We start from the raw sequence: 19273 nt of genomic DNA on the forward strand, positions 1-19273 counted from the left end.
GAGAACCGACCAGGTATCTATTGCTCTGATCAAACGTTGTATTTATTTTTTATCGTAAGAAATCTCTTATTACGTACAGGTTTTAAGTTTTTTAAATTCCCAATAAACCAAGTTATAGCATGAAAGTAGGGGTAAGTAAAGTAGGGAAACTTATAAGGATTAAAGAAGGCCAGGGAAGCAGGGATAGTCAATGATGCATGAACATGGAATTTAAGGATTAAGGGAGAACATCCGAGTTATTCTAACGAATATGTGAAAGTTAATTGCTACGATATGCTAAAAAAAATTATAGAATTTTTAATATTTCAAGGATCAAGGTCTAAAAATAAAAATAGAAAACACTTATGGAAATTTAAAACTTTGCGTCCGAATTGTAGGTTCGACTTCCAAGAGGTTTCCTGAATATGTTCAATTTTGATCCCCGTGGTGTTGTACGAGTAGAGCTAGGAGTGTTCTGCTAAAAAAAAAAAAAAATTACTGTTAAAACACCGGTAGTTCAAACTATTAGGAGACATAATTACTTCATTAGAAGCTTGAATATTGCTGCGGAGTTTTGCTTGTACTTTTCTCACCAATGCACCGACTGGAGTCAACTTCGAGTTTTTGGTACCATGAGCAGGACTGGTTCGTTTGGATCCCGCCTTACTCGATGCTTTGGACGTCGCTTTAGGTGGAGAGGAAGCGGTCTGGAATATTTTATTATATATTCGTCAGCAACATATTGCAATTATGAACTTGAAAGATTAACCAGAATTACCGATGGTGTAGAAATGTTTTCTTTTACAGCGTTTCTCGCAGGCGTAGGAGGTCCAGGGCGTGAATAAGAAGTAAGACTAGCATCTCGATGCTTCTTACGCTCGGCACTGCTGGAAATGCTCCGTGTGTCTGTGGAATCGGAGGAAAGATCTGCATCTAACTCATACGATCGTCGCTTTCTGGGCTGCATGACAGGCGTCTCCATTTCTGTGGGGTTCCAAGAGCTGGAACGACGTTTACGAGTGTTCATGGCTGGTGGTGTGTTCATACTGAGCATCGATGTTGCGAAAGAAAGCTGTTGTAAAGTGTCGTGATTGTCTGCTCTGCTGGAGGTGGCTTTGGGCTGATCGTAGATGGTCATGTCGTTCTGACGGAGGCGTTCATCGTTCATTTCGATGGGATAAGCTGAGCGCATGTGCGGCGGCTGCATGGTGTTGCGCCTAAGCAACTCACTGACCCGAGTGCTGGAGTCTTCCACTCGGCATTTACCTGGTAATTAAAAGGAATTTTTTTACTTTTGTTTTTGTGCAAAGTCAGTATAAGAATTACCTTCTTTCATTTCGTTCAAGTATGAACTGCTGAACAGCTCCCCGTCTTCATCGTCACAGGTAAAGAGACGACCTGCTCCGTGTGGGACGTTCGTACCTCGTGATGTAATAGAAACATCGCTACGATTGCTGCAGACACTGCTTGTCGAGTCGCGGCGACTGGGAGGTACTTTGAAAATGCTATTGGCATCCGAGCCATCCCCAAATGCTAACTGAGGTGGTCTGAATACTTCGATGGGTTCCTGTCGCTCTCTGCTAGTAGACACAACTTCACTGCGGGTTGGACGCATTGAACGACGTCGAGCGTCAATCATGGCATCAGCCAATGTTCCTCCTGACAAATTCGTCAAAAAATTTGTAGTTGCAGATGCATTTGTCGACTGCAGAAATTTCGGCGCTGTCACGAAATTTCTGAATTTATTTGAGAACAATTAATAATTAATAATTTACCGTTAGATGCTGCACTACCCCTCTGTAAGGCCCTGCAGAACAAATTATAAAAACCATTAAAAATAACTTTAAAACAAAAAGCGAAAAAGGAGCTTCTTACAGTGAATGTCTGGTATTGCGTGCATTTGCCTTGTCCTTTTCAGATGATATTTGTGCCAACAAGTGATTCTGTTCTGTTTTCAGACTGCGATTCTCAAACACAAGCTTCTTTTTGTCCATGTTTAAGGAGGCGACTTCTTCGTTAAGATTGTCTAACTGATTTTGCATTTTTTCGAACTAACAAGGGAAACATAGTTTAGTGAACGAGCTAAAGCTCATAAAAATAGATGAAACATACTTTAACTGCATATTGATTGATGACTTCATCTTTACGGTTGAGCTCTTTCTTAGCACTGTCGTACTTCTTGCGTAAATAAGCAATCTCAGAGTCGAAATCCAGCGTTGAAGCCTTGCTGAGGTGACTCTCAGTGAGCTGTGTAAAACAGAAGAGTGATTAAATATTGGAAATCAAATGAATACATAAATTAAATGAATACCAACCTCCTCCTTCTTCACGGACAGCATTTCTTCCTTTCGTACAGAAATGGAGTCATCAAGACGTTTCTCTAACTCGCTCTTCGCTTTATTAACCGCTTCAAGCTCGCTGGTCAACACGCTGACTTTGTGTTCAAGAGGTGCGTGTGAGTTATTAGCCACAGTCATATTCACCAACTTCTCTTGCATTGATTTCATTTGAGACTGCGCTACAAGTAGACGAGCTTCCAGTGCCGCCTTTTCTTTTCGGTGTTCAAGCATGATTTCTCCCTTACCCTGCAATATTTTCGTCTTTTCAGCGGCAAGTTCAGATTTGAGTTCTTGATTTTCACGTTCAACCGAAGCGTTCTTAGTTAGTAGCATTTCTTTATCTGAATTCAAAGTTGAAATTCGAGCGCCAAAATCCTTTTCCAGTGTCTCTTTTTCTTGAACAATTGTTTCAATTTGGAGTTTGAGAGCGTGAGTAGAGCTCGAAAACTCATTCACCTTAGCAATTTGAGATTGGAGTTCTGCATCCGTGGTCTTTAATTGCGACTGTAGCTCTTCAACCGTTGACTGGAAATTCTTTTCGATGTCACGAAACTTTTGTTCTAGCTGTGCTTTTTCTTGAAGAGTTTGCAACTTATCAGATTTCAAAATGCTGCATTCGCTTTCCATATCAGAAAATGACGATGAGATAGATTCAAGTTGGAAAGTTAGTTGAGCCATCTGTTTCTCCATGTCAATTTTTTCATTTTCAAGTTCGATTTTTCTTGAACCAATTGTTTTTTCGAGTTGTAACTTGTCCGTCTTCATCGACGCTTCGGATTCAGCAAGCTTTGACACTTCAGCCTCCATCTCTGACAGCTTCACCTGAAGTGATTCCGCGAGCTCATTAGCTTCCTTTTTCGCCAAAGTTAGTGCCTGAATAGAATTTGATTCTTCCGATGCACGTTGCTTTTCAAAACTGAGTTCTTTCTTCAAACTGGTGATGGCTGCTTCGAGCTCGCGTCGGTTGTTTTCACTGGAGCTCTGCAAATCTGAAATGGCTTTAATAAATGCAGCTTGAGTTGTTACTGACTGTTCTTTCTCAGCGTTGAGTTCTACAGTTGCCCGTTCCAGAGCAGCCTCTCGTTCTTGAAGCTGCTTCTCGAGAGTAACAATAGTTTGCGATGATTCAGTTGCATTGGTAGCCAGATTCGATACAGTGGATTCCAAACCCAAAATACGAGCCTGGAGTAATATTTGGTCGTTCTTGCTTCGCTGTAGTTGCGACTCTGTGAATTCCACCTTTTCAACATGATGTGAGATTTCAAGCTCCTTGGACTCTACTTCTCGACGAAGCTGCCTGGTCTCCTCCTCAGCAGTGGCCTTAGCTTCCTCCAAAACCTCTCGAAGCTTTTCCAAATTAGCTTTCTTGAAAGACAGCTCTTGAATTTCCGACGTCAACTGTTCCATCGCTACTTCCAGATTTCTCATTTCACCTTGAACAGCTTGCAAGACCATCATTTCATTTGTTAGTTGACCTTTTTCCTCAACGGCTTTCTTCAAATCCAGCTCCAATTTGCAGACTTTCGCCTCCAAGGCTTCCATTTGCTCCTCTGTCTGTTGTCGAGAAAGGTGTGACTGCTGCAAAAGCTCAACATGGTCCTTTAATTTCAGATTCGCGTCAGTGAGTTGTCGTTCTAGTTCGTTTCGTGATGCTTCGAACGAGGCAAGCAAGGAAGCATTGTGTTGCTCTACTCGATCATGCGACTCCATCATTTCTTGTTTTTCAGCTTGCAACAAGAGAAGTTGTTGGGTATAACTGGATTCTGCATCTGCTTTATCCTGGCGAAGACTACTAATCATGTGTTCCAGTTCATCTAGAGCATTTGATTGCTGCAGTACTTGTTGTTTCTTAGCATCAACTTCTTGTCGAGCCAATTCGCCTTCCATCTGGATCTTAGTTTCAGCTTCTTCACAAGCAGCTTTAACCTCCAAGTACATTTGCTCAAATCCCGATTTCTCGAAGCTCATTGCTTCACGTTCACTTTCTAGTCTCGTACAATCGTCCTTTAGTTGATGATTGAGCTGAACAACAGCATTAAGCCGCTCGTCTAGTTGATTAATACGCACCGCATTATCTTCGGTCAAGCTGGAAAGACGACGTTCGAACTCAGCTAACTGTTCCTTATGGCTTACATCCATTTTTCGATTTTCTTCTTCTAGACGCGAGCGCTTTTCAGCCATCTCGGAACACTTAGCAGAGAGCTCTTCAACTTCAGACTCCAACGACGACTTTTGGGCAATCATTTCAGTCAGCTCCAGTTCCATTTCTTGGATTTTCTGCTTCGATTCCTCCATCACCTTAATGTTGGACTCCAACTCTTCTTTTAGGGCATTGAAGTCTGTTTCGAACACAATTTTTTCTTTCGTTATACAGGAAGTCAGGTTTGAAACTTCTTCTTGAAGTAACTTATTCTCTTGAAGCAGTCTGATTTTTTCGCCGTTCACTTCCTCGATGCGAAGGTTAATTTGTTGAGCGGCTTCAAGTCGTTCTTCCATTGAAGTAACGTGCATACTGTGTTCTTCAGTCAACCGAGAAAGGCGGTTCTCGTACTCCTTTACTTGTTCTTTGTAAAATTCATCCATGCGACTATTTTCTTTCTCGAGATGCAGGCGTCCCTCTGCCAAAACGGTGCACTCTGCAGACAACTTCTGAACTTCAGATTCCAGAGACGACTTGTTGGCAATTAATCCAGATAGCTCCAATTCCATATGTTGGATTTTCTGCTGAGATTGCTCCATCGCATTTACATTAGACTCCAACTCCCCTTTAAGCACATTCAAGTTAGTTTCCAAAACATTTTTCTCCTTTGCTATCGTTGAAATTAGCTCAGAAACCTCTTCCTTAAGCAACTCATTTTCACGGACGAGTAGATCCTTTTCATTATTCACTTCTGCAATCCGAACTTCAAGTTCGACTTCTTTTTGCACAGCTGTCTCCAACTTTTTCTCCATGCTTGCTATTTCTTCGGACTTGACAACCATTTGCTGCTGATAGACTTCGCCCAGCTGACGAGAATTTGCTTGTAGAGTTTCTAGTTCTGCTACTAGAATGTCATGAGCTGCTTGTTCCTCTTTTCTAGAATCCTCCAATGAAATTAATTGTTGATGCAAATTTTCTTTATCCGCTCCAAGGTCGACTATTTGAGATTCCAACACGTTTTTCTCTTCGGACAAGTTCTCTACACGAACTTGCAGGGACTGAATAATTTCCTTTTGCTGTGTAATGAGATTTGCGTGCGTTTCTGCTTCTTCTTTGGCTCTGTCTTCTATTTCTCGCAATGCGGTCTTGCCAGTGTCGACGGCGGCTCGGAGTACAGATATTTGCTGGTCAAAAAAACTCCTTGAAGCAATCAGTTCAGCAGTTTCCTGCTCAAGGGAACGAACGGATGACTCTAAATGGTTGATTTGCAGTGTTGCTTCTTGATGTTTTTGTTCAGCAACTAAAATGCGATTCTCTCGTTCGATCACATCGTTCTTTGTAGCTTCCAACTCCATCAAGAGACCTGATAAAATACAAATGTATTAATTTTTTTTATCTTTAAAATAAAAAACCAGAAATCAACACGCACCATCTTTTTCAGCTTGGAATTCTTCGCGAGATACCTGAGCTGCATGCAATAACTGTTGAACCTCCACTTGCAAATTATCACGTTCTTGGCATAGTTTGTTGAGATCAGCTTCAAGTTGTGACGAGAGGTTATCAGACTGTAGCTTGTCTTGCAGTGCCACTTCCAACTGCTCTTTAAGAGATGAAGTAACCTCGCAAAAGTCGGCAATTTGAGCAGTTGCTGATTCTAACTCGGTGTTTACTTTTTCCAAGCGCGCTTGAAATTCTTGTTTTGACATCTCAAAAGCAGATTGCAAAGCGGACATTTGCTGCTCAAGACTAAGTTTGGTCTCACACAATTGTTGTTTTTCAGTTTCCAAGATTGAAAAGGTTTCGTCCTTGGTCACAAGCTCAGTACGAAGGCATTCAAGCTGCCCTTCCAATTCGGTTATCTTCAGTGACTGACCAGCAATTTGTAACTTGCTCGATTTCAAATGACTTGATACTTCCTCCAGTTCACACTGAAATTTAGATTGATTAGTAGAAAGAGTTGATTGCAAATCGAGATGGCTCTGTTCCAAAGCTGCCATTGACTGGCCTAATCCCAGATTTTCTTCAGTCAGTTCATGGATGGACTGCTCCAAAGCCTTCTTTGCAGCTTGTGTTTCTTCGAGTTGGTGATTCAATGCCTCAATGTCAAGACCCAGTTCCAAAGTTTTTTGGATGCGGATGTCCAATTGCTGTTGAGCCCGGCTCATCTCCTTGTGGAATTCTGATTGCAACTCATCTAGAGAGCGACGAAGTTCTTCCTTCTCTTTGCTAAGAGAATCACAGCCAAGTGAGAGCTGTTCTAAGCTTGTCTTGGCCTGATCCAATTGAACATGAAGAGATTGATTTTCGAGATTAGCTTCTTCAACTTGGCGATGGAGACCGCGTTTGTCTTCCTCAAGAGCAGCAGCGCGTTGTTGAAAAATTCTTTTCTCCGAGTTAAATTGGTCGGATTGGCGAGCTAGATCTCTTCGGTAAGATTCCAAATCACCCTGCAACTTTTCGGTCTGAAAAAATTGAATTGTTTAAAATGCGACATCTTGAATATGACTATTAATTTATTTAATAAATAATAATGAATTAATCAGTTGGGATAAAATACCTCAATGGACAGTAGACTGTAACCAATGCTTTCTCTTTCGCAAGGAGACCTGGGCGCATTCAGACGTGCATGCATCTCAGAACAAGTCCGACTTTTTTCCTCCAGAACATCGATCCACTGAGCTTTTTCCTCTAAGGAATGTTTCAATTCAGCATTCTCAGTTCGGATAGAGTCTAGAAGAAGCTGATACTCTGCGGATTCTTTCTCAAAACGAGCAACAGAATCGTTCAAATCGAGCTGAAGTTTTCGTATCTGCAATAAATAATTTTAAAAAATGAAATCCTGTAATTCACTGCAAAATGCCGTATTGTACCTGTTTACGATCTTTTTCTTGACGAGTCTTCATTGCTTCGTATTCTATATTGAGATCACAATACTTCTGGCACGAAGCTTCATACTCGTTTTGCATTTTCTTAAGCCTCTTCTTCAAATGGGTGATTTCGCCATCAGTATCGGGACCGGAAGAATCGGGAAGTTGGACATCGCGCAACCTCTGTTCAAGCTCGGTGTTCTTTTTTTCCAGGTCCTTTACTTTTCGTTTCAAATCATCCATTCGCAAACTGAGTGCAGATGATTCGTCTGATTCTGTCATGAGTTCCGATTGGAGTCGGCGGATTTCTTCGTTTTTATCACTGATCTCTTTTTGCAAGCGTGTTAAACGAAGGGCCATAGGAGACTAAAAAGAGGTAGAAATAATTAAATTAAAAAAGATAAAGGTGTAGTAAATTAATAAAACATACATCAAGGAATCTCTTTAGTGGAGAATTCTTCATTGAAGAAAGTGATGAAAGTGGAGAAGATGTGTAGAACATGACAGACTTAGTAAAGCTGTTTTCTACTTGTTTCATAAAAACAAACATTAATGTCGATAAATAGTTTATAACCAACATTGAAATTTTGTAAATAACAGCACACTGATAATAAATATACTGAGTTAGTTACCTTGCAAGTTATCTTGTAACACATCTATTAATCTGCTTCTCGTTAGTTGGTCATCATTGACAAGAGCAAGGAGAATAGCTTCAATCACTTTTTGATCTTCCGTAGAAAGATTCCACATCGTCTTTTCTTTGATATGTTCACACGGCTTTTGCACCATGGTAAGATGCATACAAATGACAATGAGTTTTGCCAGTTCATCTTCATTTCCAGATGCAGCTGCATCAAAATCAACAACATTTTCTTGCAACTTGTATTCTGGAAAGATAAAACAATGTAGTGAATATCATATACAGATTTCTTATTTGACAGTATATACCTCTTAAAATGTTTATAGTTTGAAGCCAAGGGTCAGTACCATCTGTGGGATGGCTCCTCAAAAAGTTCAGAATGTGGATAAAAAACCATCCATCAGCCAGATTTTTTATTCTTTCAATGTTTGTGGCAGCATCTGAACAACAGTTTACCCACCTAAGGAGAGTATCCTTCTTTTGTCCCATTTCTGAACACACAAAAACAACTTGTTGAAAATGAAAATATAACAAAAAAAAATATTTCACTTACTTGTTAAAATAATCAAATATCAAATATGAAAAAAAAACGAAACGGTTGGTTGGTTTAAAATGGATCAATAGACTCGAACGTGATCCGACATACTTTGTTACTGCACTTTTCGATTATGTGTTCTTGTTCTTGGTTCTCAACGGCGAAAAGATCTGGAGCCCTTTCCCTTACTCCAATTCAAATTTGAAGTAAGTACCTGGAAAAGGGAAGCCTCTTCTGGCTAGAAATAGGAAACATCTTTTATTATAGATGGCGTGGGAGGGCTGCTGAGGGCGGCCGGGGCGGCATATCCTTTGTTTGATTCTTTTAAATAGTTTTGAGGGGTTTTTGTCGTTTCAGATTTCAGTTACGGAACATCGGAACTACCTGGGATTTCGGGAATGCCGGTTGAAAAAAAATGTTATTCACTTAGAATTTATTTTAGCTTATTATAGCCAAAGTTAAACAAGTAATAGCCGTTTTCCTAAAGATTTTTAAACAAAAAAAAACTTGCCGATCAACTTTAATTCCACCATTGTATGAAAAGTTCATTTCTTTTAAACATTTAATAATAATAGCTGTTCTCCGCTTCTTTTACAAGCACATGTCAAATATTTGTTCTCATTTTATAAAATACCTAGTTGCCCACAAGTTATGTTTATTCTTCACGATTGATTGGCCACTGTCAAAAGAAAAAGCGCTATTTGTTCGCAGGGATGAAGAATCTTGCAAATGCTTCGTTTACCGTCAATGTCAACAGAAAAGAGCAAAAGTTTGGCAGGCATTTTAGCACTAAATTTTAAAAATGGTTATACTAGTTCTATCGAGTTCTATGAATCTCACACAACAAAACTGTTGACAAATGGTTTTTTTTTTTAGATTCTTGGAACCGAATGTTTTTTTTTTTGTTCAAGTCATTTCTATTCTTGACGGGGTAGAAGGAATAAGGGGAAAAGTCAGTCACTTAGGCCTGTACTGAATTTGAATGCTGCTGTTACATATTTTAAGCATACACCTGCTGCCAAGTTACGACGTTTTTACGGTTAGAAAAAGACACACTTCCCTCCAGCAACTGCTGACTGAAAGATAAAGAAGTTCCTTTTACAGATGAAAAACGTTATATCCCGAGGATGCTCGAATTTCAAATACAAAAGGCGAAATAAGTTGTATGCAATACCGATGAAGGTTTTGGCTATCAGTGTTTCTATTGTTGGTTATGTTGGCATTCACTGTAAACTTTATGTAGAACCTCAAGCATCAACATAGCTAGAATTAAACTATAAGTGGAGGATAAGAGAGACAAACGCGCGGTACTATTTAAGATTTTTTTTTAACGATTTGGAACACATACCAAAACAAACACCAAATTACCGCCGACTATAACTTGTGAAGAAAAAAAATTCAATTTTGTATTTATTTCTTTTTCGCTAATCATGACTAAAGTAATTTTTCGGTTGAAATACTTGAAATGTCTTAATGTGAGTGGGTTTGAACTTTGAAACTTTGAATTCTTGATTACATTTTTCTTAATCAACGTTACGGTACTAGTTTTCCGTTTGTCGTTAAAATCAAATGGAAGCAGAAGAAATCTTATTCTAGTTGTTAAAATCTAGAATCATCCAGTTTTGACGTGTTCGTGCGTGTGTGGTGTGTGCCATGATATTTTGGTTGTTACGCACTGTTGCGGTGTAAGAAAAACAACCTTGAGTTTGTAGCGTGCAAATCGTCGTCGAGGACACAGATGCCTAATCGGGAGAGATAATTAGTGATGACAGACAAGGAAAACAAGGAAATAAAACAATTATTCCGATCCTGACGGTGAGAAAGGAAAGCCGAGGCATAAACAAAAGCATTTGTTCAAAAATATAGGCAAGATAAAAGTATAATATTGACTTTTTGATTGCGAGCTTATCAAGAAATCATTAGATCGGTTTTCTGGATTGATCCATATATATACAGGCCATCTATGCTGACAGCTGGTGCCGATCCACAGGATCAAGTGTGGCTGGTTATAATGCTCAAGCACTTGTCGAGTTTAGGACAACATTCGTATGGGCACGTGCCAAACACTGAAGTCAATACCATCGAACCTGTTATTGCGAAACATTTCAAATTTCAAAACAAATCAGGCCTTGCTGTTGTTTCATTTTAGCCGATTTTAGCTTTGTTACATGACGCAGGTCGACTACTAAGGCAAGGCCATTCGGTCATGTATAATGTCTTAGATACCATTTTAATCAACTTTTTGATCCGATAACTATACATGGCACTAAATAAACAGAATTTTCTCACTGAGTTTTTCGAATTCAGACGGCTGTCGTTTGATAACTATAGCAGCATTCATCTGCTGGTAAATAAGGACTAATACATACGCATAATATATTCTAATTAAAATTAAACACTGCTCCAGGCGAGGCTCGAACTCGCGACCTCGGCATATCTCAACAGAATTTATGATTAATTCGTACATGAATACTGTCCTATAAGTACCATGCGCTAACCAACTGCGCCACTGGAGCTGATATACAAATTTTCTATCAAATAAACTTGTAAATTGCATCATGCTGCTAAGATGTTTATGTATTTTTAGTCTAGTTCCGCGTATGAAAGGCAACCTAGAAAGAAAACCCCGCAAAAGAAACCATTTATTAAGCACTCCAAACTTTGATATAGTCGACTTGCATGGCAGCATCATCACGGGATGTTTTGTACCAAGTAGGATACCATTGACATCTTTTCTCCCAGAAATTGCGCATTGGCGTTGAACTGGATTTAGCCCATGGTTTGTCATACGGGACATTTACACAGCCATCGGGGAAGAAATGACCTCCAACAGCAACATTAAGAACGAAGTGAAACTGCAAAAAAACAAACATAATCGTTATTGAAGTAGCGTTCCCATAACTAAGTATAATCAATTTGAATTAATAATTGAATTTTGTACTCTCTTGTCGAAGGGAGCCATTTTAGTTCCTGATGCCCATGGATTAGTTCCAGTCAGTCCCGAGAACTCCCAGAATCCTCCGGCTGGGGGAGACATAGAACCAATTACCTGTCCGTCCACCTTAAATGTAAAGCCAGTAGAAAGCCATTCAAGACGGTAGACATGGAAGTCGGACGAGAAGGTACTCCCATCCGTCAAAGACCTAAATAATTACAAATTGACATCGATGTTTTAAGCTAAAATTGTTCGTTTTGATTTGGAGGATAGAAACAACTTTGGCCATGAAGTCTTTTGGAACATATTTTGGGAAAAACCCGGACCCCAGTGAAGAGTAGAAAACATTTTGCTGTTTCCTATTTTGCCTTGTCCATCATTGCAAGTCAAATCAGCATTTCCACGAATTTCGACGATGTCAATCTCACCAGAACGTGGCCAGCTCCCGTAGGCGGAGTCAGTTGGCAACATCCAAATCGCTAAAATAGAAAAATTATTAAACTGAATACCATGAATTTCATCAGTGAATTTTACCTGGCCAAATCCAATCCCCGTTGGGCATTTTAGCGCGAACCTCTACCGTTCCATATGTAAAACTGAACGAATTGCTTGTTACAAGTCGCGCTGATTGAATTGGATTGATGATTTCTGCACCGGCGGTTCTAAAGATTTCAAAAATTAATTGTTATGCATCGTTTTAATTTACAGGAAACAACATTTTTTTTTTTTAGATTCTTTGAAAAAATTGTTTACTTACACTGAGCAACCGTTATCCAAGTTAAGGTTGCAACCTTCTTTATTCAAATCGAGAGTGCCGGAGTAAAGAAAATTGTTATCAAAACGGTCGGCAGTCAGCGTTGGTTTAATGAACAGCATTCCGTTTTTGACATAACTGTGACATTGCAACAGAATATTTGTGTTAGTTTTCAATGAATCAAAATAGAATGGTATAATAAATCGTTATTAACCTATTTTCAGGGCGGTTAGTGTAATACTGGAACTCGCTATTTCCACCTCGCCAAGCGGTGATCAAATGCATCCAGCGGGTGCGATTGAAGTCATTGAAATTTTCTTCGAAAATCAAATTTTGAGCGAAAACAGATATCACGAAACATTGTAGAATTGAAAAGACCAACAATAAGTGCTTCATCTTTTTTTCTGCAACAATTTTTATGAACGGCTCGCTTATAAACCGCTCGACTTGTAGACTTACTGGAGAATGGAGTGGACAAGAAACGAGAAAACAGTTTAGCCTCCCAGAGTTGCCAAAGTTTCCGTTATTGGTAAAGCGATAGGGATATGAGGTTAGATTTGAAAAGAGTTGGGAAATGTGTTAATCGTGTTCTACGATCTAAGTGGAAAGACTATATTGTGCAGTAATAATATACATGTGCAGACGTATAAAAAACAAGCCTGCTACCTGCTCTGGAGAACCTTGGATCCTATATTCTGTTGGAACAACGGCCACTTATAATATGCATCACCCTAAATCGAGCTTATAAGTATTCCTACCTACGCACTTTACTCCACATTACATAAAATCAACACAGTACCTATATGTAGCAAACAACGCAAATAACGCACTAATTTTTTCACAAGCTGATGCCAACGACCCCAAATCTGTATTCCGCATCCCGTTTATTCCAGCACCTTCTGCACACAATCGCAATTGGTTAATCACTTGTCGCCACACCTCCTGCGACCTCAATCAACGACAGATAGCTAAAGGTGTATTCACAGCGACAGAAACGCACCGTTACGGATTTTAACGGAACGAAAAAATTGTCCGTAATGGGTTTTATTTCTCTCATCAATTGAGTCACCATACCTTTTTTGTTTTGTTGTGTTTCGTTGCGCCACTTATTAGCTATAGCTCATTGGTGTAATTTGTTTTGTAACTAAACTGTGATGGGTCCGATAATCGAATAATAGTTGGGACAGAATATATTATGCTAAATTCGCTTAAAACTTATCAGGTATATAACTAAGCAGATTTCCTTAATTTGTGTTCCGATGATCATGTCTATGAAGCTTACGGTGTGACATTTTCATTCCACAAATACATCAGCCATATCATGCAATCAGCAGTCGCATAACAACACTTAAAGCGAATTCAAAGCTGTTTTCACCAATTAGCTGACTTATTTTGTTGTGTCAAATCCGTCAAATCTTATTTTTGCCTTAGTATTAGCAATATTTCCTACAAAATGTTGTTTGTCTTTTCCTTAGTCCAATAAAATGTGTCGCAATTTATATTGGTTGCCTAAAGCGCAACCGAGATTATTTTCACGAAGAGGCGGGTATCCAGCTGCGGAAAACTACTTATTTTTACCTATTTTAACTAGAGTTAAAGCACTTATCGGTGGGACAAAAACTACTTATCATATTTGACTAATTTAAATTTTTTCCTACATAAAAAAAAGAAAAACTATTTAAATTTTAACTACTTTTCACCCCTTAATTTTAAAATTTTGACCTGATTTTAGGGTCGAAAGATGCCGGAAATCCACGAGTAGGCATCGACCCCAATAATCGGGAGTCTTTAATGCCAAAACAGTATTAATTTTTCGCGAAAAAATGCATGCAATAAATGCCACTGAAACAAAAAAAAAATATTAGTAGTAGTCAGGTATTGAACTCCCGCATTCCAGTCGGAGCTTCTTCCGATGGACCATTCTATCAATTGAATTTCTTCCTTTGTTATCGTACTTTCGACGTTGGGACTTAGACATTTTTTCGAAGTTGAAAATTTTTCCATAGTTTGGAAATGGATATTATGCATAAAAATCACACCCTCGTTCCTCTTATTCATTTTTAACGATGATATTTCATCGCTTTTACATTATTTAATTCATTTTGGAGTCGCAATCACTAATGTCCGATTTATGGGTCGGATTTTCGAAATCATTTTTATCATGACCAAGTAGCTTTACCAATTGTTAGATCGAAATTTATTCCTAATTTTAGTTAGGAAACAAAATATAAAATTTTAGTTTTTAAGTAGTTAAAAAAACAACTACTTAATGTTGCAAATAACTTAAATTTTCGAATAATAAGTATGAAAACGTAAAATAAGTAGGAATCTTTAAACTACTTATTTGTAAAACTACTTAAATTTATGTAAACTAATTATTTTTCACAAGAATAAGTATCATAAAAATAATAAGTAGGAGATTCAAACAATTAAGTATGATAAAACTACTTATTTTGGTCTTTTTCAGACTACTTATCGATTTATTAGGCAAAAACTACTTAAAAAGGCCAAAAGAGAACGCGAGAGACAACTGGTGGCGAATCGTGCATTGACTAGTGCACGGTCCCGAAGCTGTGAGACCCCCATTAGTATCGCAGTATCAAAAGGGAACGAGCTCACGTTATTTTATGCGCAGTCGCAAACTATCCGAAAATGACAACAGTTGGATCGACTCTCTGCTGGAAAGCCTTGATTCTGATTTTAGTTATCGGGAATTCGGCTGCTATTGTTTGGAACGGAGATGGAACCGACACACGCTGGGCACTCCAGTGTGACTTTATAGGTCGAGATTTCAAGAATCAGATTAGCCCTGGAGACCGATGCGGATCGCTTTGCAAGGAGAATTCTCCCTGCAGCCACTTTACCTGGACCAATTATAACGTAATTTCAGCATAATTTGATTTCCCTTTCCTATATGTTAATCATGCCTATAAAGTGTTCAGCAAGTCTGTCTTATTCAAATAATTATTTTGATTAAATGTATTCTCCCCATTCAGGGGGGGACCTGCTGGATGAAATCTGGCTCCGTGTCGGAATTTGACGCAGTGTCGAAAACAAATGATGAGGCGGTTTGCGGATTCCTTCAGCAGACAAATAACAGTGGATGGAAGGTTGCTGGAAACCTGAAGTGGGCATCCAATTGCGAATTTATGGGTCGGGATATGATGGCAGTGGCGAGCACTGCTGAGCAATGCCGCGAAAAGATATGCCAATCAAACCCGGAATGCAGTCACTTCACTTGGACAAACTATCAAGTATAGACTACACAATTTTAAAATTTATTATTGCAGCCCGCTTAATTTTTAAATTCAAATAATATAAAATTTTTGCTATAATTTCAGGGCGGTACTTGCTGGTTGAAAAAGAACGGCGCTTCGGATTGTGACGTCGTTGCGAAAACAGATTCCGGCGCAGAATGTGGTTTCAAGAATATTTAATCATCCCAGAATTCGCTTTTTCCTCTTATTGTTATTGATTAAAGAATTTGTTTTAATCCAGTAATTCTGTGTAATTAAGGAATCAGATGCCTCTAAGCCGAAAGCAATAATATTTTCCTTTAGTATTAAGCATATATATATATTTCCAAGTCAACCATGTGCATCGACCTATATTCGCAGGGTAAAAAGTTTAGCTAAATAGGCACAATGTTACTGTTGTCGAAGCGGAAGATTTAGTTCCTTATTTGATTTTACTAAAAATAATTTGCGCTACAACCTAATATTTTGGAGTGCTTTATGTGTTATTTAATGATAACAACTATACGCGACGTAAGGCACTATTAACCACAATTTTCTTTATCAATTCATACCTGATGTCAGAATTTTCCCGGGGTTAAACAGATCTGAATAATTACAACGGGCATTTTTTAAGATAAGTAAATATAAGCGAAAAGAATGGTATAGGCACTCGTTAGCCACGGCGTCTGATTTTATAATTGTCGACTGCTCAAAGTAAAAAAAAATCTTCCTTCATTTTTTGGTCGTTTGATTTGGTGTGACTGTCGAGAAAAGCTTTTTTGGTCGAGACAGTGACTGACATTTCTATAAGAAACGAAATAGTTTGTCCGTTTCAATCTCGACGTTGCTAGTCAAATCCTCGAATTTCAGCAGATAATGCCGATTCGGAAACCGCTTTACAAGACCTTCTGTCAACTCCACATCGTCTTCCAGCTCGGCGCAGAGTCGGCTGACGTTGTTGCAAGCCGGATTGACATGACACCAACCGAGGCCGGCTCTTGAAGCCATGATTCCGCGGGGATCGCGTATCAAATGAATGATTTTCCATTCTTTAGTTATCAAAGGATCATTGTCTATCAGCGCCGATAATTCCTCAACTCTTAACCGGACCGTTTTGATTAAATGGATGGGAAAGTTGGAGCACAGGTTGCCAACAAACTCCGGGTCATGACACAAAGTTTGGTTGTAGTAGCTGCACTCATCCCAAACTCGTCGGCATATCTTATTCGATTCAGGTAATGTTCATGAATACTGTCATATAAGTACCATGCGCTAGCCGACTGCGCCAATGGAGCTGCGTGAGACGGCGCCACTGGAGCTGAAAAATCATTCTAGGCCCTACTTCTAAAATTACCAAACTTCTAAAAATTGTCCGCAATTTTCCGAGCAATTAAGTGTAGTTAAATTTCAATGTAAATACTTGTCTATATGCTACCCTTAGGAACAAAATGTTCTTGCCCTTTGAGGAACTTGCTAGTCATCTATAGCCAAATGTTACTAAAAGTACACATGTGCTTTGCAAATATTCTAATTTTAGAGTATGAGTGTTTTTGAATATTTCTAAATAATTGCTGCTCCAGGCGAGGCTCGAACTCGCAACCTCGGCATATCTCAACAGAATTTATGATTAATTCGTACATGAATACTGTCCTATAAGTACCATGCGCTAACCAACTGCGCCACTGGAGCTGATATACAAATTTTCTATCAAATAAACTTGTAAATTGCATCATGCTGCTAAGATGTTTATGTATTTTTAGTCTAGTTCCGCGTATGAAAGGCAACCTAGAAAGAAAACCCCGCAAAAGAAACCATTTATTAAGCACTCCAAACTTTGATATAGTCGACTTGCATGGCAGCATCATCACGGGATGTTTTGTACCAAGTAGGATACCATTGACATCTTTTCTCCCAGAAATTGCGCATTGGCGTTGAACTGGATTTAGCCCATGGTTTGTCATACGGGACATTTACACAGCCATCGGGGAAGAAATGACCTCCAACAGCAACATTAAGAACGAAGTGAAACTGCAAAAAAAAACAAAAAAACATAATCGTTATTGGAGTAGCGTTCCCATAACTAAGTAAGCGATTTGAATTTTAAAATAATTGAATTTTGTACTCTCTTGTCGAAGGGAGCCATTTTAGTTCCTGATGCCCATGGATTAGTTCCGGTCAGTCCCGACAACTCCCAGAATCCTCCGGCTGGGGGAGACACAGAGCCAATTACCTGTCCGTCCACCTTAAATGTAATGCCAGTAGAAAGCCATTCAAGACGGTAGACATGGAAGCCAGACGAGAAGGTACTCCCATCCGTCAAAGATCTAAATAATTACAAATTGACATCGATATTTTTAAGCTAAAATTGTTCGTTTTGATTTGGAGGATAGAAACAACTTTGCCCATGAAGTCTTTTGGAACATATTTTGGGAAAAACCCGGACCCCAGTGAAGAGTAGAAAACATTTTGCTGTTTCCAATTTTGCCTTGTCCATCATTGCAAGTCAAATCAGCATTTCCACGAATTTCGACGATGTCAATCTCACCAGAACGTGGCCAGGTACCGTAGGCGGAGTCAGTTGGCAACATCCAAATCGCTAAAATAGAAAAATTATTTAACTGTAAACTATGAATTTCACCATTGAATTTTACCAGGCCAAATCCAATCCCCGCGGGGCATTTTAGCGCGAACCTCTACCGTTCCATATGTAAAACTGAACGAATTGCTTGTTACAAGTCGCGCTGATTGAATTGGATTGATGATTTCTGCACCGGCGGTTCTAAAGATTTCAAAAATAAATTGTTATGCATCGTTTTAATTTACAGGAAACAACATATTTTGCTAGGTTCTTTGAAAAAATTTTTTACTTACACTGAACAACCGTTTTCCCAGTTGATGTTGCAACCTTCTTTATTCAAATCGAGAGTGCCGGAGTAAAGAAAATTGTTATCAAAACGGTCGGCAGTCAGCGTTGGTTTAATGAACAGCATTCCGTTTTTGACATAACTGTGACATTGCAATAGAATATTTGTGTTAGCTTTCAATGAATCAAAATAGAATGGTATAATAAATCGTTATTAACCTATTTTCAGGGCGGTTAGTGTAATACTGGAACTCGCTATTTCCACCTCGCCAAGCGGTGATCAAATGCATCCAGCGGGTGCGATTGAAGTCATTGAAATTTTCTTCGAAAATCAAATTTTGAGCGAAAACAGATATCACGAAACATTGTAGAATTGAAAAGACCAACAATAAGTGCTTCATCTTTTTTGCTGTTACAATTTTTATGAACGGCTCGCTGTATATAAACCGCTCGACTTGTAGACTTACTGGAGAATGGAGTGGACAACCCACGGGAAAACAGTTTAGCTTCCCAGAGTTGCCGTTGTTGGTAAAGCGATAGGTATATGAGGTTAGATTTGAAAAGAGTTGGGAAATGTGTTAATCGTGTTCTACGATCTAAGTGTAACGAGTATATTGTGCAGCAATAATGTACATGTGCACTGTGCAGACGTATAAAAAACAAGCCGGCCACCTGCTGCTCTGGAAAACCTTGGATCCTATATTCTGTTGGAACAACGGCCACTGTAAATGCATCACCCCAAAACGAGCTTAAGCATTCCTACCTACGCACTTTACTCCACATTACATAAAATCAACACAGTACCTATATGTAGCAAACAACGCAAATAACGCACTTATTTTTTACAAGCTGATGCCAACCGATGCCAACGACCCCGGATCTGTATTCCGCATCCCGTTTATTCCAGCACCTTCTGCACACAATCGCAGTTGGTTATTCACTTGTCGCCACACCTCCTGCGACCTCAATCAACGACAGATAGCTA

At 39.1% G+C, this 19273-nt stretch overlaps 4 protein-coding genes and 2 non-coding genes across 10 annotated transcripts; 1 reads left to right on the plus strand and 5 right to left on the minus strand.

The window, feature by feature from the left end:
- Positions 1 to 28: 28 nt before the first annotated feature.
- Positions 29 to 8753, minus strand: LOC124204947 (nuclear mitotic apparatus protein 1-like). 5 transcript variants are annotated; one of them, XM_046602197.1, is made up of 16 exons: positions 8519 to 8693; positions 8274 to 8456; positions 7958 to 8212; positions 7756 to 7853; positions 7329 to 7691; positions 7016 to 7267; positions 5888 to 6920; positions 3606 to 5821; positions 2295 to 2621; positions 2092 to 2226; positions 1855 to 2030; positions 1755 to 1786; positions 1306 to 1638; positions 758 to 1245; positions 522 to 686; positions 29 to 457 (listed from the first exon to the last, which is right to left on the minus strand). In XM_046602197.1, exons 2-16 carry the CDS (start codon positions 8452 to 8454, stop codon positions 353 to 355), a joined length of 6159 nt encoding a protein of 2052 aa, XP_046458153.1. In that variant the 5' UTR covers positions 8455 to 8456; positions 8519 to 8693; the 3' UTR covers positions 29 to 352. The 5 variants fall into 5 exon arrangements, with proteins under 5 accessions (XP_046458153.1, XP_046458152.1, XP_046458151.1 ...); XM_046602196.1 differs by having other exon boundaries at positions 2295 to 5821; positions 7756 to 7850; positions 8519 to 8753; XM_046602195.1 differs by having other exon boundaries at positions 29 to 454; positions 2295 to 5821; positions 8519 to 8694.
- A 2146-nt stretch (positions 8754 to 10899) lies between these two features.
- Trnai-uau lies at positions 10900 to 11016 on the minus strand. The gene is made up of 2 exons: positions 10979 to 11016; positions 10900 to 10935 (listed from the first exon to the last, which is right to left on the minus strand). It is a non-coding gene; the product is annotated as a tRNA-Ile (tRNA).
- A 43-nt stretch (positions 11017 to 11059) lies between these two features.
- LOC124205351 (beta-1,3-glucan-binding protein-like) lies at positions 11060 to 13056 on the minus strand. The gene is made up of 6 exons (XM_046602742.1): positions 12404 to 13056; positions 12193 to 12327; positions 11970 to 12097; positions 11716 to 11914; positions 11442 to 11643; positions 11060 to 11355 (listed from the first exon to the last, which is right to left on the minus strand). The coding sequence occupies exons 1-6, from the start codon at positions 12583 to 12585 to the stop codon at positions 11146 to 11148; spliced, it is 1056 nt and encodes a 351-aa protein (XP_046458698.1). The 5' UTR covers positions 12586 to 13056; the 3' UTR covers positions 11060 to 11145.
- Positions 13057 to 14704: 1648 nt separating this feature from the next.
- On the plus strand, positions 14705 to 15760 carry LOC124205356. The gene is made up of 3 exons (XM_046602749.1): positions 14705 to 15069; positions 15186 to 15443; positions 15531 to 15760. Exons 1-3 carry the CDS (start codon positions 14842 to 14844, stop codon positions 15624 to 15626), a joined length of 582 nt encoding a protein of 193 aa, XP_046458705.1. The 5' UTR covers positions 14705 to 14841; the 3' UTR covers positions 15627 to 15760.
- Positions 15761 to 16997: 1237 nt separating this feature from the next.
- Trnai-uau lies at positions 16998 to 17114 on the minus strand. The gene is made up of 2 exons: positions 17077 to 17114; positions 16998 to 17033 (listed from the first exon to the last, which is right to left on the minus strand). It is a non-coding gene; the product is annotated as a tRNA-Ile (tRNA).
- A 43-nt stretch (positions 17115 to 17157) lies between these two features.
- On the minus strand, positions 17158 to 19226 carry LOC124205353 (beta-1,3-glucan-binding protein-like). Its single transcript, XM_046602743.1, has 6 exons — positions 18508 to 19226; positions 18297 to 18431; positions 18077 to 18204; positions 17823 to 18021; positions 17548 to 17749; positions 17158 to 17453 (listed from the first exon to the last, which is right to left on the minus strand). Exons 1-6 carry the CDS (start codon positions 18687 to 18689, stop codon positions 17244 to 17246), a joined length of 1056 nt encoding a protein of 351 aa, XP_046458699.1. The 5' UTR covers positions 18690 to 19226; the 3' UTR covers positions 17158 to 17243.
- Positions 19227 to 19273: the final 47 nt, after the last annotated feature.

Source organism: Daphnia pulex, chromosome 10 (genome assembly GCF_021134715.1).
Source record: "Daphnia pulex isolate KAP4 chromosome 10, ASM2113471v1".
Taxonomy (NCBI): Eukaryota; Metazoa; Arthropoda; class Branchiopoda; order Diplostraca; family Daphniidae; genus Daphnia; species Daphnia pulex.

What these genes read in the sequence shown, in the direction of transcription:
- LOC124204947 (XM_046602194.1), bottom strand. Translation starts at nt 8,454, where the DNA reads ATGGGACAAAAGAAGGATACTCTCCTTAGGTGGGTAAACTGTTGTTCA. An exon ending in ATTCCAAGCTGAAAAAGATG is followed by an intron (nt 5,822 to 5,887) that starts GTGCGTGTTGAT and finishes GTATTTTATCAG; the next exon opens with GTCTCTTGATGGAGTTGGAA. An exon ending in TGTCCGTGAAGAAGGAGGAG is followed by an intron (nt 2,227 to 2,294) that starts GTTGGTATTCAT and finishes TGTTTTACACAG; the next exon opens with CTCACTGAGAGTCACCTCAG.
- LOC124205351 (XM_046602742.1), bottom strand. Translation starts at nt 12,585, where the DNA reads ATGAAGCACTTATTGTTGGTCTTTTCAATTCTACAATGTTTCGTGATA. An exon ending in CAAAAGACTTCATGGCCAAA is followed by an intron (nt 11,644 to 11,715) that starts GTTGTTTCTATC and finishes GTAATTATTTAG; the next exon opens with GTCTTTGACGGATGGGAGTA. An exon ending in TGGCTCCCTTCGACAAGAGA is followed by an intron (nt 11,356 to 11,441) that starts GTACAAAATTCA and finishes GTTTTTTTGCAG; the next exon opens with TTTCACTTCGTTCTTAATGT.
- LOC124205356 (XM_046602749.1), top strand. Translation starts at nt 14,842, where the DNA reads ATGACAACAGTTGGATCGACTCTCTGCTGGAAAGCCTTGATTCTGATT. An exon ending in TTACCTGGACCAATTATAAC is followed by an intron (nt 15,070 to 15,185) that starts GTAATTTCAGCA and finishes CTCCCCATTCAG; the next exon opens with GGGGGGACCTGCTGGATGAA. An exon ending in TCACTTGGACAAACTATCAA is followed by an intron (nt 15,444 to 15,530) that starts GTATAGACTACA and finishes CTATAATTTCAG; the next exon opens with GGCGGTACTTGCTGGTTGAA.
- LOC124205353 (XM_046602743.1), bottom strand. Translation starts at nt 18,689, where the DNA reads ATGAAGCACTTATTGTTGGTCTTTTCAATTCTACAATGTTTCGTGATA. An exon ending in CGGGGATTGGATTTGGCCTG is followed by an intron (nt 18,022 to 18,076) that starts GTAAAATTCAAT and finishes TTTCTATTTTAG; the next exon opens with CGATTTGGATGTTGCCAACT. An exon ending in CAAAAGACTTCATGGGCAAA is followed by an intron (nt 17,750 to 17,822) that starts GTTGTTTCTATC and finishes GTAATTATTTAG; the next exon opens with ATCTTTGACGGATGGGAGTA.